At 38.8% G+C, this 20405-nt stretch overlaps 1 protein-coding gene across 1 annotated transcript in view; it reads left to right on the plus strand.

Annotated features, from left to right (window-relative positions):
• LOC104081352 (fibrillin-1-like) overlaps nt 1–20405 on the plus strand; it is a gene marked incomplete at its 3' end in the record, with an annotated part of 96680 nt that overhangs the window by 25814 nt on the left and 50461 nt on the right. Inside the window, exon 6 of the mRNA XM_009584068.1 lies at nt 17440–17637. Coding sequence (XP_009582363.1) covers nt 17440–17637 — 198 coding nt within the window. The remainder of the gene's footprint in view (nt 1–17439; nt 17638–20405) is intronic.

Here is a 20405-nt window from a genome sequence, read left to right on the forward strand (position 1 = left end):
AATAGCAAACAAAATACATACAACCTCTTTTGTTCCATAATGTCATGTGCTTTTTCTTGTGGGCTTATGTGCTGCATGCACAATCTCTCATGTGATATTCTCATTTCTAAAGTGTTCTTGAATGCAGGTGTGTTAATGTACATTGGTTACCACAGAGAGAAATTTGTATATGTGTCCTCCAGTAGCCTCTGATGAAGTGTAAGTAGCCCTTTTAAATCCAAACGAGATCTTTGCATTCATTTTTGTTGGATTTAGGTTATGCTCAAATTTGAGCAGATGTGGAAGGATTTTGGGCCTTCCTTTTTCCATGAGATGATGTCTTTGTGGTGATTTTTTGGTTGGGTTTTTTTGTTGTTGTTGTTTTGCTTTTATTTGGTTTGGGTTGTTTTTTTTTTAAGTAGTCAGTATTGTGTGTGGTTTGCAGCGGTGTGGTATTGATGCAGAGGTGCAGATGGAGTACCCAGGATGCCAGTAACTCTCTACACTTCTTTTGAAACAGAATGAGATCGCAGGCAGGCAACAGGCTTGCTGCCCTGCAGATGGGCAGCCTGATGCTTATGTGAAAAATAAGCAAAATCACTTTCGTGAACACGACTTTTAATCAGCTGTTTAAAAGTTGCTGATCCAATTTCAAGTTCCTGATTAAATGAAATGGGGGAAAGAAAGAGATCAGCATGCTGCCAGGCAAGACTTCCAATTCAGTGGTTATCTTATTTCAAATGTGTGGGCTAACTTACATTATCTTTATAATTTAGGCTTATAGTATATTCACACACCAATAAGAAGTTCATCTGTAAGGGCAGTTTAACCACTGCAAGCTTATTTTATTTTATAAGACTAAACTATTTGATGCTTTAAAAACATTTTTCTAATGTGAATGTTATTTATCACAAGTGTAGTTGAAACCTGAAGCTTAATTATAAAAATAGATGTTCAGGCACTTTCCTGACAAGAATGATGTGGATAAAAGACATTATTTCTGGGAGAAATCTTACTTACTTTTTGGATATGGTGCAAAATACCTCTGATAATCAGGAGGAAGTTTTCTCTTCCACTGACGTGTCTTAAATTATGAGCTTTCTACTGTTTTATGGGAATTTTTTTTAAGCCACCTAAAAGTTTTCCCACAGTGCTGGTTTACAAGCAGCTGAAACTTCAGACACCACTCAGAACAGTCTGTTGTTCCATTAACGTTGCTGGGAGTGATGCACATGTGTATTGGTGACCACCTAGATTCCTAAATGTTCCCATTTTATTAAAAATTAAAAGAAAATATTTCCTATGTTTTTAAGTACAAGTTTAAATTGGCACTGTAATTGCTAAACCTTGCAGCTTAGACAGATGCCAGAGCTCCCACAGAGGAACTTTAAACTGCATTGTGCCGTACTGTATACGCTTATCCCTCTTAACTCTTTGCTGCTCCCCACAGTAGATGGGAGCTCCCTTCTGGTTCCCTTCTTCTCTCTCCTCTTACCAGTTGTGGGAACCCCAAGGTGCTGCCTGTCATGTACCATTCTCTTGCACTCCGTCCCAAGCAGAAGTCGGCTTTTAATATCTAAAGTATCCTCTGTCTCAGCTGCGAATCTGCTTTTGGCTTGAAGGGGCTAGGGGAGTTGAATTGGATTACTAGCTTCCTAACGGCTTAATACTTCATTCAAAGCCCAGTGAAGTTAAAAGGAAAAAGATACTCAAGGGTTTCTGTGGTGTGGATCAGATCCTATATCCAGAAGGGTAAGGTAAGCATTGAGACATTGCTCACACCTGGATTACCTCACTTCTGTTCTTTCTGTGAGTCCTGATTTCTTGAGAGGACCACCTCTTGTCCTCAGTACCTGCTTCGTATGATGCTGAGGTACAACAGGAAGACTTGTTGGGGAGATAAAAATGAACAGGATGCGCTTAACTGGTGACTGTGAAATGGAGCTTGGTCTTCTAAGAAATAATTTAAATCTGTATCTTTTACTGCTCATTTATTTTCCTTTTTTGAAAGATGAATTTTAAATCTAAAGATGGGAACACAATTAGGCCTTGCCATGGTTTATTCTGCTCCACTCAGTTAGTCAATTGTTGTTCTTTTGGTGTAAAAAATATTCCAGAAGACAGCACAAGTGTAGACTATCTATTAGAAATCCATTCACTACAGTTCAAAATTTTTCCTTATTCAATACACTTAATTTTATTTCTTTGAGATGGATAGGTAGGTGCTGCCTAATTTAACAGATAAGCAGTATGTTGTTAGTGGATTAGGCCATTCTTCATGTGGCTTGTAACCCCTTTTTTATCTCATATCCTCGTTTATCACTGGCCTCGTGTTTGCTTTTCCTGATTTAGGATTATGACATTGAACTATACAAATAATATCGGGGTACATAGTTTGTACCTTATCAGCTTGAAAATATCAAAGTAGAACAAGAATATGGAAGTCAACTCTACAGATGGGAGGAAAATGTCTTTTGGGAAAATGCATGGTTAATATCTGCAATTTGTGTAATCGTTGTTTATTCATATTTGGTCACCCAGTGCTAGCTAGTGGATAATATTTCAGAGTGCATAGCCAGGTGGGATACTGTGGTCTACTGCGTCAGTGAGATGCTCATCACATTCTGGGACATCGTCGGGCATCTTTTTGCTTCTCGGAGCATGAAGGTGAGCGCTGCTATTGCCCTTCCCCCAGCTGCAAAGCCTGGTGCTTGCGTCAGGTCACCCAGCTCCTGGGTGGAGCTGGGACTGTTCCCATTCTACTTGATATGCAGATTCCTCTCCTGGATGGCTTTGCCTGGCTGGCTGCTCTCTGTGAGTTGGCTCTCTGGACCTCCTTTTTAACTAGTTAGTTGGCTGGCCTGTCCTGGCAAACCTCCCTCTCCTGGTTGGCTGGCGAAGCTCTGGGGCTGGCCGGCCTTTTCCTTCCCTTCCCCTTCCTTTTCTCCTCTTCTCACACATGGTGTCTGCTGGCTCCCACTGTTTATCTCTCCATGTCTCTGTACCTCCCACTCATTTGTTAGATTTGCTTTGATCCATCCCGTCTTTGCTGCCTTCCTGTTTTTCTTCCCTCTGCTCTTTTGCTGTTTTGCTTCTTTGTATCCTTGTTTCCTTCACACTTGTTCCCTGAAGGCTTTCTGCTCTGGCTTTCCCCTACCTACAGGCAGCTCTTTTCCAGAGCTTGCTGTCTTGTCTGTTCATCTGATCTAGCAACCACATTATTTGAAGTAATTACTAACAGAACACCGATTAGTGTTCTAGGTTGGAGAAACAGTTATGTTTATCACTTTTTATTTCCTATAGGCATTTTCATAAGTTCTTTTATAAATCTAGTCTGCTTACGTAGAAATGCCTGTGATAAAATCCCAACTGAAGTGCTTTGTTGTGCTTCTGTGTCATCTTTCCCATAATTGTGGATTATCAAGTATCTGTGTATTCTCCACAACTCACTGTCATCTCCCTTAGGACTCTTAGAAATGTCACAACTCACTGCTTTAATCCAGACATCGCAATTATAACTATAGTCTCACAAACACTTCATTATGTTAGTGTGGAATAAGTATTTCTGGGTGATCACAATGATGGGAGAGGAAGTGCAGGGAAAGTTCATGGCAGTTGAAAATTTGCTGCTGAAGACCCTGTGAGAGAAGGCATAAAACTCTGTGGCCATTCTGCTCCTGCTTGTTTCAATCTTTGTTCCAGAGTCCTTATTCAGACACAGTCCCTGCTGATGCTAATTGAAGTTTTGTCTGAGTTAGGACTAGAGAAACAGATCTCTGTTGTTAGATGCTATAGCATACCTCGTGTCATCTGTGGTTAAAAACCCTGTAAATATCTATCCTTTTTGTCCCTGTTTGGTTCAAACCTATTTTCTAAGTGCTTCTTTTGCTCTTTCTCTCCACATGGCTAATGTTTTCATTCTCCCTAATTATGGGGTACCTAATATCATAAATAACTCTAAATACTGATTAACAAGTTAGTCCCATTGTAACTACACAATGTTGTCAACTGCAAAATACTCTCATCTCCCCCATATGTGTTTTCTCCTTTCATGACAGAAATATGAATCCCACGTGAGAGGGCATTGTTCCCATGTAGCAGCCCATGCCCTTCCACTGAATATTATCTGTTCTTCTCTTCTAAGATTTTAAAAGTTTTTGGATTGCTTTTACACATGTGTATCCAGTATAGATATATTTCTGCAAAAAAAATAGTTCATAGCATCTATTGAGTTGGAAAATTAATTAGACGACCTAATTGATTGTGCATGAGTTCCTCTGTGGAATGTGTTCTACTGCTGTTGCACTTGCCCAGCACAGAAAATCTCAGGAGCTAATTCCTCTGGTCTTTTACTAGAAACTGACAATTAATGGAACATAAACCCCCCCGAAAAAAACACGAAAAAACCTTGAAGGGTCTTAACACAAAAAACTTACATGAAAGATCTTTTCTTGTTTTATTACAGTAATGCCAAAAGGCCTGAACTCAGCTTGAGGCTCCCTTTATCATTCACAAAACACACAGGTCTGTATCCCAGAGGCTGTGTAGTCTGAAAAGGAAAAAAACCCAACAGCATCCAGAAGACTGGCAGCCCCACGTTACATGTGGGGAGCTAATATACAGGGAGATTAAGTCACTTGTGTAAGGACGTACAGGGAGTCTGTAGCGGAGTCTGAAACTGAACCCAGGTCATCTCAGTCCCAGCCAAGTGTCTCAACCACAAGACTATCCCTCCTCTTCAGTATGTCAGTGTAGAAAGTAGGCCAAAAAGCAGTTTCCATCCTTTTATACAGCATTTTGTAAGGCTGTGAAGTATTATGTATTAGACAGGCATCTGGATCAACAGCAGTTTCTGCGGATACTTTTATCTGTAAACAGAAGCAAAGCCTGTAAGGGCTTTGTAAATTTTACATAAATTATTATTTTATCTATAAATAGCATAGTTAAATCTATAAATACTAAATTTCAAGGCATTTTAATGATTTTTAAGAATAGAAAATGTATTTAAAGGACTTCTGTGTTCTGTGGCTCTCTAATTTTCACATGTTTTAGGTTCTGGTACTACTCATACATCATGATGCATTAGCAGTGATGTGTAGCTACGCCAGGCTATGTAGCGTGTTACACGATGCGATGTAAACTGAGAACGGGAGGCTCGGGTCGCATGACAGGCTAACGCACCCATGTTACTCAAAGGTTGAGTACTCCTGTGTTGGGAGGTAGTGAGGCTTGCAGTTTGCTAACCTAAATCTGAGTGATTCCTATTACATTGAGTATTTACTTATCTTTTGGAGAAACTCTGTATAGCCAGAGTGTAACAAAACTTCTGCTTTAATCTTCTGTACCCCATATGGAAGAGGAAAAAGAAAAAGTGCAAGTATGTGCAGATATATACGCATGTATATCCATCATCCTCCTTCAACTGGGATCTCCCGTTTTTGTATGAAATCAGCATTACTGTGTTGAAGTATACAAAGAACAGGCCAGAGCTGTTCTTTCCCCTCGGTGCCCTAGTTAGCTATTCACACACACCTGGCTCATTTGCTGAACCCCTGATTCCTTTCTCCCACATCCCCCAAATAAAAATTACTTACCTGGTTCTCACTGATGTATGTTCTGGAGCACCACTTTTATGAACTCCATTAATTGAAACCATTAATTTCAGATGTTCTGTGCATTTACACAGATAAATTTCAGTGATTGTCATGGCAAAAAATAAAAATATCAGCTTTGAAGGACCGCTGGGATTTATGCGGCACATAAACAAGGTGAGAGAAACCTTGTTTTTCAACCCGGAATCTCTAAAATAAGTAGTGAGAAATCATCCAAAACTGTACGGCAATCAGTGTAATGGACCGTTCAGTACAAACTACGGTTTCCAAGATTCTGATGCTATTCCCCATGAGCACATAATTGGTAAAATACAATTGGAGTGTGTCACTTTTGGTTGAGCCAGTATGGCCCAGCTTTTGGAAAGAGGCCTCTGAAGCTGGGTGGATCTCTGCCCTCCCCTCACCCCCCCAATGCTGGCTGTTTTCTACGTGTGGGTGTGTGCATGCACAGTCACAGGCCAACGGGATTCCCCCACTGAATTGTCATTCTCTCAAAGTCAATGAGTCTAACCCTTTACTTGTAACTGGGACCTGGACTTCATGCTGGATGTCCATGTCTGGGCACCTACACGTATCTAATAGGGAGGAAACAGAAATCTGTTAGGATTTCAGTCTCAGAGCTTGAATGTTCACGTTCAAGACACTCAGGCTGGTGACTGTTTCCCAAGTTTTAATTATTTGGCCCATATGTAGAGGCAAATGAAATCTTAGGACCTGACATTCCCATCAGCAAGTAGAAGAGATGCCAGTTTCCAGTGCTGAGGTAAAAATAGATCTGCAATACCTGTTACACTAAAATAATGTATACACAGCAAGTGTGACAAATAAGAAGAGGACAAAGGCATCAGTACAGATGCTATTAAAATGTTAAGAAACATTAAACAGTATGCTAAGAATGTGGAGTTGCTTGCATTTTGAGTAAAAGCACAGAAAGTTTCCCATGTTTGCCTAGAGTATTCATGGTAATTCCAAATCTTTTAGAAAGACTTGCAATTGTTCTCAACCAATATCTTAAGTTAAAAACTAAAATAAAATGTGCTCTTCATTACATCGCTAACAGGAAAGTCAATAAAGACCTTTTTGCTCTTCTTGCCTGCAACGTGCAGGTAAGAAGAGAACTTGACCCTAAGTTTAATAATTATCTGTGGATTCATATTTTTTTTTTCCCCCCTGTTTTAAGATACTTAATTATAATTAGTTCTGTACTCTCTCACTGCTTGGGAAAATCAGGATTTTGGTGTGGTTTTAACAAAGAGTATTTAATTGACAATTGTCATAAACAGTTTCTATAATCCTTGGATTAAAGATATGATGGATGCGGAAAGTCCTCAGTCACTTGAGGCCAGTCATTCATTGACTTTGGGGGACATCCACTTGTTAGTGCTAAGCAAAGAGAAGTATTCTTCAACCAAGTGGTCAATGAAGGTAGGAATGACAGTAGACCTTGAAGAAATAATATGAGTTTACTTTTTTAAATTAAATACTAATATATCTGATGTTCATTGGCTCTTTCCAATAAATATAGAAGTCTAGAAGCTCTGTGAGTATCTTAGATTTTCTGAAGATCATTCACGGTTACCAACAGAGCAATTTAATGCTTTAATAAATATTGTAGGAAAGTATTAAAGAAGAGAGAACCCTAGACTCACTGAAAACCTGTAAAATCCAAAGATGACCAGAATAATAATAACTGAGAGGTAGGGTCCACAGTAACATCTCCAGAATTGTACAAAAAATTAAGAGTAATGAAACACACAAGTGTTAGCATCTCATGTACTTTATATTGGTGGGTATAATATATATATTTAATAAAATTATACTTGCTTAGCTGGAAACACTTGTGAGTCAAGGGTTAAATCATTTGCCTTCTTGGAAAGAGATGTTTCCTACTTCTAGCAATAGGTATTGAATACATGAGATAATTACAGAATTATGACATGTATTCTGTAACATTTCAACAGAGATACCATCAGACTTACTCAGAGTTAAGTAGTGCACGTTATTACTGTGTTTATTTTTGGACCACAGTCTTAATGCAAATCCCATATATGTGGTTATGCAAAATGAGCCAGATTCTGGTCATGATTACACTGGTGTACACACAGAGTGATGCCACAGTTTCATTGAGGAAGGAATCTGATCCTGTAACACAGAGGGTTGCGTGGTATTTCAATTAAGTAGTTGATGTGTTTCACCATAGAGTTGGAGGTGAGATATTAGTGTCTGAAGCAATTTTTGTACATTATTGACTTAAATTTGTAACACTTTCTGAGATTTTTCGAGGGGTTATTGTGCAGTCATGAAATTAAATAATTGTTTAAATATTTCTGTGAAAATCGAAATTCTGTATGTTGTCACTGTTTTTCAGATATTTTTTGTGTCTTTTTAGCTTGCTATTTACAACATAAAACCATGTTACAACCTTACTCAAGAAGAACAGTATTAGTTATTCCAAAGTCTCTAGGCTAGTAAAAAAAAATTTCAGTATTTACTTCACATCAAATCTGTCATCACTAAAATCATATCACTAAAAATATGTGTGTATGAGAAGTATTGAGAATACAAGAACCTGGGCAAGTGCCTGGCTGAAGAAATTTTGTCAGGGAACTGTCTGCCGTGTCGAGAGAAGTCTTCACAGGAATACAATCTGTGCCCCTTGCTTTCATTTGGTAGTTTTCCACCGCCATAATTTCTCAGGAGTGCTGGTCCTTTTGGGTTATGGCAAAGAGGGAGCTTGCTTAGGACAAGCCAGATGATTCCTGGCAGCTCTTATAAAGGAGTAAGAAGAAATTGTTGATTGCTCTAATTACCTTGTTAAATAGCTGCCAGGACTTCAGAAGTTCTGCATTCTGTTAGGACCACAAAAGTTATTTGTCCATGTGTCATTATGATAATATATACTTACCAATACCCAAAACATCATTATTACATTTCCTGCCTTCCCTTTAAGTGATCCACACTGAAAGCAAGTCGACTTCTCACCATTCCTACTGTACTTTCCTGCTGTATGTTTACTCATTGTATTTCACTTAGCTTGAGCAGTGAAATTGGCTCCCTTCCTCCCTCTCACCTCCCCTTTTTATTTATAACCCGTTTTCAGTTCTGGACTGAGTTTCATTCCAGTTTCTGCAGTTGTATTGTGTTTCATGACACTGCAGAGGAACATTTATATTTTAGGAAAAAAAGGTTATTTCTAATGCATTGTACCACTCCCTCTCCTTTTTAAGTGTGAGCACTATTTCTTTAAATCTTGTGTGTTGCATTGTCTGAAAGCATTTTCCCTTTCTTTGGATGTTGGTCTATTTAATATACTGTAAGTCGTTAGGATCTATTTTTCTTACACAGTTTGCACAACTTTTGGATAGTCTGTTATTTTATAGTGTCTTCTGGAGCCAAAGAGAAGAAATATACAGAGCTCGTCTACTAGCTTTGTCTTTACCTTGCTATTTAATAGTTAATACATTGTGGTATGTTAAGAGAGTTTCTATAACGTGGCACTTCTTAAGAACTCTTTTTAAAAAGTAGTAATAAACTTCAGCCAACTTGTTCTTTTTAAGTGAAACTTCCAGAGTTCTTCAGTTGAATCCATTCTCCTTAATAATCATCTGGTCTTGACAATAAATATGTCACCAAAGTTAGTTACTTTTTTGCAAAAAGAGAGATGGAAATCAACTCAGAATTTTATTTCATTGTTGCTAGCCTGTGAAAGAAATTGGAAAAATTAAAATCTGCAAAGAAATGTTCTTTTGTAGCTTATACAGCAAAGTAGGGTGGGTTAGAGTTTGTCAGGTAACTGATTATTCAGAAATGAGAAGTTATTCTGCATTTAGCTGCATTGCTTACTGTTTTCTTCATCATGGAAAAGAATAAAATGTGGTAACAATTTTCTGTATTTGGACTGCTGCCGCACATAATTTGGAACAACAGAGCTAAAGCCTTGATTTTGGTGAAATGCTTAGTCTGCGTGTTGGATTAAAATGTGTGCAACAAATCAATTCTATAATAATTTTTGAACATTATTTTTTTATTTTATTACTGTAATGTTATTACTTTTCAGTTAAAGACTTCGAGAACTGGGTCAGTTGCAAGAACAAAATTGGCATGAAAATAGTTGTATATTTGTTCTTGAAAATGGATTGCCAAAATACTTTTGAAAATGGTCAGCCTGAATTGTTCTGTACATCAAATGCAACTGATAACATTAGTCTCACATGGTTAGTAAGCTGTTATTTAGAAGTCCTGTTCTTTAACCAGTATCCTAGGAAGATTAGATAGTATTTGCTAGATAGACATGTTAAACAGATCATCTGTGCAGAAATGGATTTGTGAAGCAGCTTACGGAATGGAAAATAAATTTAGGCTGAAGTGTGCCAGCAAGTCAATATATGAGAACAATCTGCAACAAGCAAAGGTGAGGAAGACATGCAGAAATGGGTTTATCAGAATGATGAATTAGAGGATAATATTCCTGGGGCTGGAATATATGAGGCAGTAACTAGCTTTTGTAGCTGACTAATACAGAATGAAGAGTTATGATACCAGTGGAAGTTATTTATTGCAAGTGTTAGGTACGCTTCAATGGATGTTTTTTACTCTTGTTAAAATAACGAGAGGCAACTTGGAGCTGTGATCTGCCCGCAGCACAGCTGTGGTATTTTGAGACATTTCTGCTGCCGGATTTATACCCCTGCCAGAAACAGTGCCTGAACGGTTGCACTCCGAGTCCCCAGTTCCAGTGACATCTTAGCACTAGCCAGTGTTAGATCTCAGCAGTTTGAGCTCTGTGCTGTGCTGTGTGCCGAAGCAGCTGGGAAAGGGTCTTGTTAATATGTGAAGCCATCTCTGGCACTGGAAGGGAGCAGACAGCAGTGGTATGGTGATAATTTCTTCACATACCACAGCTAAACCTACTAAACCTCATTGGTAAGAAGTGTTAGACATCGTAGGAAATAAGTTTTAAAATATTTACGAAGTTTTGTTTTCTTTCCTTCTGAACACCCTCTGATATCTTTGCCATGTACTTTCCAATGATGACACATTGGGATCTGACTGGGGTGAGTAATGGTGTCTCGCTGGGGGGAGGAGAGGACAGGGAGTGCTTAACAGTGAGTAATTATTTAAGGAAATGGCCTGTGTGGAAAAGAGCGTGTTGTGATTGGATGCATTTATCAACTGGCATTTCAGTGTCACCTGTGAATGGAGAATTATTGTGTCTGACTTTTTAAATGGTTGGAAGTCGGTGCATTGAGCTAACATGGGAATGTTGTGTTGTGTGTCTGGTCTTGATTCAGTCTGTGAAGCGAGATGTGCGACATGTCCCCTATTAGGAAAGACGGAGCTAAATAATAGTTATCCCATGGGTTCCTGAGCATGGTCATTCACTTTTCTGACCAGCACTTAAAAGCCACAAAGTCCTGTGTGCAAAACATGATTTCATGATAGCCTACAAGCAGCTGAAAGGGACATTTTGCAAATGAAAATGGAGTTACGAGTGCATTGCCTTTCCCTATTTCTCTGGTACAGTGACACACACAGGTTTGCATTGATCTTTCGGGAGGGGTATGTGTGTAAAGCATTCTGTTTGTTGTCTCTGTCCTTACCAGGAGATTTTAGTATGTCTGAAAATACCTAGAATCACTTTGAAGGACATTTGGAAACGCTAAACCTTTGTGTTCTGTAAATCTCTGTGCTATGGTGATGCTTACTGCTACAGTCAGCTTGGTGGTCATGCTGTGCTCTTTTGTCAGTTCTGAGACTCTCTGTAATTCTTGGAATTTTACTGCAAAAATTCTCATTTCGGGCACAGCAGATCCTGTCTCCTGAAATGAGGCACATGGCGTTTTTCTCCATCATCTTTAAATGTATTGCTACCCTCTCTTAAGAGAGTAAAATGATTGAAGTACAAGTGAAACATACAGTGATGGAAGCTGTGTTTTTTCCATTAACAGCATAGTAGTTTGTACAGTGAGAGATATTGTATGGTTTCCAATCCTGTCAAGAAACATGGCTTTCTCAAAGAACTAAAATTTTAAGAGTTGGTGTTTGTCATCATATCCATGCTGCCATTGTGTCACCATTTATTTCAGATTTTAGATCAGAATATCTGATATACATTTCTTCCATTCCTGATTTTTAAACTCAGGAAAAGTGATAGGAGTTTTGTTTGTGCAAGCACACTTGAATCAGCTTAGGTAAATATGATTATATGTGTGTATTTTTAGGATTCATTTAAGATTCTTCATTCATGGCTCAGTGAAAGCTAATTTTTTTAAAACACTGTTTTTATCCCTGTTCCAAAAACATAATTTGCTTGGTGTCATTCTCATGTCATTCTCATATCATTCTTATTGGTGACGTTTCAGTTGATACATTCGAAGTTCCCTTCTCCCCCATTAATTTTTCCCATATATAAATGTCCAGCCACTGGACGTCTTTGGAAACTCCTTTGGAAATCCTATCATCTGTTTTTCTAATCTAAAAATTGTGCTTAAGGCAAATTTTCCCCCTCTATAACAAAGGTGTGGTATCTTTTCTTATATATAGCATTCTCAGCACCTGCCATTCCAGGCCAGGAAAAGATGGAAGCTCGATTTCTCATACTGTTTCTGCACCCGACTGCAGAGTGCTGCATTTTAATTACCCAGTATTTTTTTCTGCTTGTAACTCCATAGTAGCTGGTTCCCTCACCATTTAAAATTCCTGCTTGTACTTTAAGAATGCTATTGAAAAACAGAATTGCTATAAAATTCTTTTTTTTTCCATTAGAAATACGCATTTTGGATGCTTGAGAAAAAATAGTTGAAATTTGCCTCAAGTCGTGAACCATGTTAAAAGGATTCTGCTACTTGAAACAGAGACCGCCAACCTTTTAGTTAGCATTATTCTTTGGCGGTGTGAGATCAGTTTCCAAAAGAGCATTCTCAGGTACAGCTGGTGCGATTCTCTTTTCTGATGGCTGGCCAAGCAGTGGCACGGGCCGTCAAGTGCAGTAGGTCACACGTGAGCAGCGCTGAGTAGGCTTTGCAGAGACGAGACTGTGTTTCTGCCTTGTGCAGTCTCACTTCCAATGTCCTCTTTTATCCCCAGCTGGTGAAAAAAAAAAAACCCAACCCACCAAACAGCAGAAACAAAAGTGCTGCTAGGCAGGAAAGTAAGTTGTAATAAAGATCAGCTTTAAGACACTTCACTTGCCTTAGAGCCCTTTCTGACCTTTCTTTCATTCTTTGTATGATAATAGAATATTCCTTTCTTTCCCTTTTCCCCTGTACTAAAGAAAGGGAAAGTTGCCCTTTTGCGTTGCCGAGGGTGGTTTCAGTTACACAGCAATCTTGGCTGGATTTGGGGGTTCATGCAGAATTTACCCATGTGAAGTGCTAACAGCTAGGAGGAACGCTTGCTCCCTCCAAGCAGTGTTCTGGGTTTGCTGCTCAGCCAGTGTGCAGCACAAGGTACTGTGTGAGCTGGGCATGCTGTGTGCTGAGAACTGGAAAAGCAGCACTCATTTTATCGTTATCCATTTCTTTATGATGGCAAGAGATGGCATTTTCCTGTTTTCAGTAGTGAGATCTTGATCATGGTAAGATAAATGCTGGCTTGCTAGGGTCCCATCCTTTGACCTTTGCACCCATTCAGTTTCCATTTATTTTAACAAGGGTGGAGGAGTCTGTCAACCTCCCTAACAGGTGGTTATCAGTTTGCAAAATCAGGCTGTTAATTTGAAACATCAAGAACTCTTTATAGAAGATTTATAAGGAATGAATCTTGGAAGAAAGAGTGATCAGAATTTCATCCAGCATCCTTGCACTAGCATAATTGTTTAATCTGGGTTCCATTAGTTAAAAAAATTTTTAAACTGTATTTTTACATTAAAAACTATATTGTGCTTGAAAACAAACAGAGGTTAACATGAGCTGAGGGCTTAAGATGTGTATCTAGTGTCGAAAGTCTTGCATTATCCTGGTGCTTGGAGTCTCTTTGGTGCTGTCCAGCATTACTTGGAACAATTATTGTTATTTATTGCTGTGCTTGGTTTTGATCAAAGCCTTCCAGTACTACATATTTCAGCAGCCTCTCTGGTGCTTTTAGGAACATAAAGGATCTTTTGAGAAGATAACTAAAATTATTTGATGATTGTGGCTGGAACAGGAACGAGCTCTAGATCAAAATGCAGCTTGATTCTTTCCTGCAGACTTTATAAGCTGGATTCTTGCATGGTGTAAACCAGCCTCCTTCTATTGCCCTCTTGCTCTTTTTGATGGTATATGAACTTAATGTGGTTTTACAGTTTCTGCTATCTTCTCAGTTGTCTGAGGCTCCCTGTGGAATTATTCCTTATCAAAATAGCTAAGAAGTATGTGAAGAAGCAGATAAAGTTGTTAGATAACCGTGACTAATGCCTTACTGAAGGCTGCTTGCACGTGCTGAAATTTGCATTAGAAGTGACTTAAAACATTTGAATTATCAGTTGCACATCTTTAAAAAATAATTTTATTAAAATAATTTCAAGTCTCAACATTCTTTAGTTAAAATGAAATTACCTCTGGAAAAAAAACCCAAGCAAATTGTGTAATAGCTTTTCTGGCTATATTTTTCCCCTTGCTCTCTTTTCAACTCCTGACTGATCACTTGGAACCTTGTGTTTGAGCTTTACTCATTGAAGTAGTTTGTGTAGTCGCAAATGACATGAACCTATAAGGAAACTTTGTTGTTACAAAATAAAGATTGGGGTTTTAAGCTAAATATCCCAAGTCAGTGCCTTGTAGCATAGACCCTTGGGTTTACTGCATCTTCTGAAATGAGCATAATTCATAAAACCAAACAACTTCAAGGAAAATGGTGTAACTCAGGGAAATCTCTTTACATGTGATACCATTCTCTTTTCTTTTTGCCATTGTGTTAGTGGAATCCCATTTCCTTTTCCTTCTCGTAGGCCTTCATCTTGTAATGTGTCAAAAAATATTAAACTCACTATTAAGAATGCATTAATTTTAGAGCTCTTTTTATTAAGCCTCTGTATAAGAAAAATGGACTTGAAGTGTGTTCTCTGTGGCCATAGGTTGGTGTGTACATCCAAATGATCTTTTTCTTACGCATTTTCTGACCTTTAGAATTTCCCATTAAGAACGCAAAAGAAAATCTTACTTGTGTAAAGGTGAAAGATTGTATTTGAGAAAATAGAAGGAAGGCTGTACTCAGCAGAAAACTGAGTACTAAGAATGAAATTTATCAAGGCAAAGGATTAGGGGAAAATAAAGTCTATAATTCTCCATACTAAAGTGTTATGAATGTGGATAATAACAAATAGGAGCTGGATTTGCTTGATTTTGAGAGCGTATTTGACCTACTTCTTGTTACTGAAACCTTGTGGAAAGATTTGCATGATTATAAAGTTAACTTCATCGAGTTCACCATATTTCTAAGTCATATTAGCCACTGCTAAGTCATTTATAGCTTGAAAGCAAACAATCGTAAATACTGATCCATTCATATTCTACCATAAAATACAAGATGGGTTATTCACTACTGTCTGACGTATGTTTCCCGCTGTGACAGGGAACAAAATGACTTCTTTTTAAACTGTCTATATATAAACGGCACAGGGACAATCTACAATGAGAGAATTCATTCTGAGGAGGTACACTGGATATTTCCTGTTGCTGACACAAAACTGTGGTGGTTCTAAAGAAATTGTCATCTATTGTTTTAATATTAGGAGTTTTAATAGTGGGAGTTTTGCATACAGTAAGTCTCTTAGACCTCGCTTTGTTCAAGGACGAAGAATCAATCTTGGAACTAAAATTTTTTAATTGATAGGTATAACTGACCATGACTTATTTGCATTCATTTGTGTGCTGAAGGAATAAGATAAAGCTGGTAATATTTGGTTTTGTACTACATGCTTCCAAAGCTGCATTTCTACAATGAGAAATGAGAAAGAAGGCAATGTAAGTTTGTAAGACAAAAGCAAAACAAGCCTGTCTAATGAGGAAAATGAAGGCAGTTACAAAAATGCTTAAAAGTGGGAAAAGAACTTGATAGAAGCTGTAGTGTAGAAAATTAAGATGGGAAGTGAAGGGACACAATGAGAAATACCAAGCCAAAAAAAGTTAAGATGATGAAAAGGAATTAAGTAACCAAGAGTAAGCGAGATGTTATCGGAGATTCTGATCATTCCATGATGAGGCTCACAGAATTGCTCGGGAAGAGGAGGGAGAAGCGTTCAGTAAATGTAGCTGTACTCTTTGGAGGGGATAGGACAGAAATTTTATATTTGCAGTCTGATAGCATTTAAGGATGACATTAAATAACAGTAATTGCATTTACATATTTTTGTACAGCTAGTCCAGCTACCCAGCACCAGGGAGACTGAAAAGAGCTAGCTAAAGGGTTCTCATATCATGCAGGTTAATTCTCCATAAATCTGGAAATACAGGACAAATTTCCAGAGGCTGGAAGAATATTATTATTGTTCCAGTATTATAAAAGGAGAAGAGATTATCTGTGTGATTATAGGTCTGTTAAACAGGCAAAAGATACAACAGGATGTAATACATAGTTAATGAAGAGTAAATGGTATTTAGTGTCACTTAGTACAAGTTTGTCAGAAATAGGTCTTTCAAACTAACTTGATTTCCTTTCTGAAAAGATCATGTTTAATTGATGAATAGTAACAGTATAGCACTATTGTATAGCTTACAGGACTTCTGTAAGCCATTTTATTTATTCTATCAAGGAATGGCTTTATTAATCAGCAGAATTATAGCATATGGACATAGCATCCCTAGATTGGAATGAAGATTGGTTAAATGATGGGTTTCAAGTTGCACCTGGTGTGGGGAGATGGGGCAGATGGGAAAGGCATCCGTTCTTACTTCTGCCCTATTTAACACTATTTATCAGTGGTTTAGTGGAAACATTATTGTTAACAAAGTCTGGAAGTGGCATGAAAATTGGAGGAATTTATAATGTCATGACCATAAGGCAGTGTGGATTACTTAGTGACCTTGGCTGAGGCACCTGGTAACTACTTCAGTACAGACAAACATCAGGTTCATAATCTGGTGGCTATGTTTACAGGATGCTGCGCTCTGTCCTGGTGCACCATAACAGAAAAACATTTTAGGGTCGCTTGTGAAGAATTAACTGGAGTGCGCACCCCGGATATACAGGAGACAGCAGGAGTTGGCAGTACCACTGTTTGGTTGTTGCCCTTGGAGAATGGAACAAAATAAAGCCTACTAGTATTTTATTAACATCTTAGTTTAATTCTGTCTGTTGGCCAAGTGGCCTGTCCTACCATAAACAATCAAAGCAGATGTGTTCCACATGCCCTCCATTCAGCTGTAGGCAAAGCCTACCCACATATCTGGTACAGCGTATGCCTGAATAACAGTGAAAACTGTCCTCAAAAAACTTCCTGCAATCTGTATTTTCTTCCCTTGAGACTCATTTGAGAACAACACTTGTGGAAATAAACATACCCTAACTCTTTTATCAGTATTATTTTAATTAATGCACTGAATATTTAAAACAAACTAATGAAAAGACCTCCCAAAGAGTATTACTAGAGATTAAACCAAGCAGCAAAGGGGACCTGCAGAATCTTAAGTGTATAATACTCTTGGTAAAATAGTCACAATGTATTTATAGAACTGCTTATTTTCAATGGATTTGAATGAGAAGAAACCTTGAGAAAAATCCTCTGCAGAACACTGCTAAGTAAAATTGTTGGGCTGGTGGGCAAGTTATGTGCAGAAGACTTGCCTAAATGTGCTGTTGTCTTGCTTATTATAAGTTTTGTTGTATATTTTTATTGTGATGCTGATTAAGTTTCCTGTCTTTGGCACAGATTACAGGACCGGCCCTTGCTTCACTTTGATAACCAACCAGATGTGCCAGGGACAGCTCAGTGGAATAGTCTGCACAAAAACCCTTTGCTGTGCAACAGTTGGGAGAGCATGGGGCCACCCCTGTGAAATGTGTCCTGCCCAGCCGCATCCCTGCCGCCGAGGCTTCATTCCAAACATTCGAACTGGGGCCTGTCAAGGTAAGTTAGCAGCAAAGCTTCCCCAAAAGCTGCTGAAATTGTTACTGGATTAATCTTAATTGAGTTACACTGCTGTGAATAACCTGTCCTAAGCCATTCTCAGCTATATGTGTGAAGAATGGAAAAACGTTGTCAGATGCATTACTTCATGATTCAGTGAATGCCTGATGTTCAAGGGAGTATGTTAGTAACTTAGGTCATGTGAGAGCAGCCAGCATCTTAATGAATTTCTCGCTGCCAGCAGCCCTTTCCCTTGGTTCTATAATGGTGTTTTTCTGAGTGTACCACTCAGTCATTCCCTGAAGGAATCTATTCTGTTTCAAAAAGCACTCAAAACATGCAAAAATCAATCCGTGGCAATACTGTTCCATTTATCCAGTGTGGGATTTTTTAGCTAAAATTTTTGAATTTGGATTCATCTTGAATGTCTTGTCTCTTGAGGTACACTGCTTCGACCTGGAGAGAAGTGCATGTCGTGCCATTTGAAATGCCCTATTATATATTTTAATACAATTTTAGAAATGCATTTGCATTTGTTTCAAATCGTAAAATCCACCCAGATGTTGCTTACTTCTTTCAGAGCATGCCTTGCCATAGAAAGTCCTTACACTGCTTTTGGCTTTTATTCTAATACTTCCAGCTGTATAAATTCTTTTATTGTCTGGATGTCTGGCAGGAAACAGGAGAAAGTTAACAGGGGCAGCTATGTATTAAACTGATGTGGATTATAAATTCCCAGGACCATATCTTTGGGGCTAGTTTATTTCAATCTGTCTAACATTTTCTAGTAAGTTACAGTATTTTTGAAAATAGGGGAGATAAAGATTATAAATCTACAAGTAATTTTATTTAATCATGAAATTCCTATGAAGGACTTCAAGGCATTCCATTCCATTAAAAAATGTAGATATCCTCTGTCACAGGCCAAGTCCTGGTTGGTGCCTGCAGACAGGCATGGTGAACTTTGAGTTGGGCATGTTTGTATATGCTGCATAATGTGCACATATTTTGACCTCAGCCATTCTGTTCCCCCCTCTCACTGTAAAGGTCAGAACTAAATTGTGCAGAAATCTGTGAATCAAGGTTCTGGACACTTCTGAAATCTTATGTGCATAAATATGGGGCCCACACCCCTGAACTCATGCCACACCTAGTTATGTGCCTCTTGTTTGTGTCATGGAAGAGCTGCAGTGACCTCTCCAATGGGTTTGTGCAGTTCGGAATAAGGCTACTTCTGCTTGCTGCACATTTCTTAGCATGCAGCTACATTTATGCTAATCTGTATGCGGTGCCAACACAGTTTTGGCCCTGTATGTTTGACTTGTACTTTCCAGTTTTCCCTTCTCTTGTAATGTGTTCATAATTTCAACAGATCTGCTATGGAACCACATATTAGCTTTATTTTTCATGCAATTGTACTAAATCCAGTCCTTTTGAAATCAGATAACATCCATTCAGACTCAAGACATTTCAGGGATTTCACATCCATATTCAATCTAAATAAAGGAAAGCAGGTTAAATAAAATCCAGGTTCTCTGGAGAGAAAAAGGAACTGTTATTATTGTGTGGAGAAGTCAGAAAAAATAAAACAGAGGGGAGGGCAAGTTTATTTTAAAAAGTAAATAGAATATCGCTGCCCACAGTTTGACTTTGTCTGTCTGGCCGAAAGTTAAATTAATATCACAGCTGAGGTTTTTAAAGATACAAAGGAGGAAAATGGAAGCCAAAAGGTGGGATTTTGAAACAGACATCGTGACTCAGGAGCGTGACTTCTATTTTTTTGATTTTTTTTTTTTTTTTAAAGTCAGTACAGTGCCATCAAGTCTGGCTGATTACTGTTATTAAAGCACAGCATATTGCTGTAGCTCAAGTCTCTGCAGCAATGTGGCTGTGTCGAGGGTGCTGAGGCTGTGCTAGTTCTCTGTGCCGCCCAGCACAGCGGTTCGCTCAAGCACAGCACTGCTCTGGCTCTGCTGCTGCACCCCCCGGCCCGGTTCAGTCAGCCCAGGGATCTTTACATAATGCTCTGCGATGTGGTACAGATATGCCCCTTGGCGTTCCTGAAACTTCCTACTTGTGGCTCTCAGGGAAATTGCCTCTTGGCCTTTTGTACAGACATACTACTTTGCTTCTCAGACTACAAGACACATCACAGCTGGCTCTCTGGGACTTAGAAAGGGAGATTTGAAGGCGTCACCTCCTTCAGCTTGTGTCCCTGCATTGAAACCAATCCTAGTGTGAAGCCCAAGAATTCAAGAAATCAGGTTTTACCTGCAGCAGCTGGTACTCCTTGGGGAGACGGGGGAAGCGCAGGCATTTGGGTTCGAGAGTGGCGAGTGCTGTGTTTGCTCCTGAAGGACAGGGAGCAGCAGACATAGGGCAGCCCCTGGGGACTGTGAGCCAGACCTCCACTGTCTCCTATTGCCGTGCCTCTCCTCCTCCTTTAGTCTCTTTTCTCTAGCTGTTACTAAGCCATAGCAACACTTTTGCAGCTAAGTGATGACACACGTGGTGTTGTGCTAAAATAGCTATGAGGCCAAAAACTGGGCCCTCTTGAAAATGTTTGTCTTGAGCTTCCTACCTAGCCTGTGATATCATCTTTGTTGTTTCATTTTCTTGAGTGAAAAAATTAAAAGCAAAGAGAGAGAAATATGGATGTCTAAGCAGGTCATTAATAACTCCTCGTCAGACATTAATTATGGCTATGAAACTTCTTGAGTCAAATCCTAACCACAGCTTAAAGTCATTGGTGCTGATCTTACTGGAGT

Source organism: Fulmarus glacialis, unplaced genomic scaffold (assembly GCF_000690835.1).
Source record: "Fulmarus glacialis isolate BGI_N327 unplaced genomic scaffold, ASM69083v1 scaffold5848, whole genome shotgun sequence".
NCBI classification, from domain to species: domain Eukaryota; kingdom Metazoa; phylum Chordata; class Aves; order Procellariiformes; family Procellariidae; genus Fulmarus; species Fulmarus glacialis.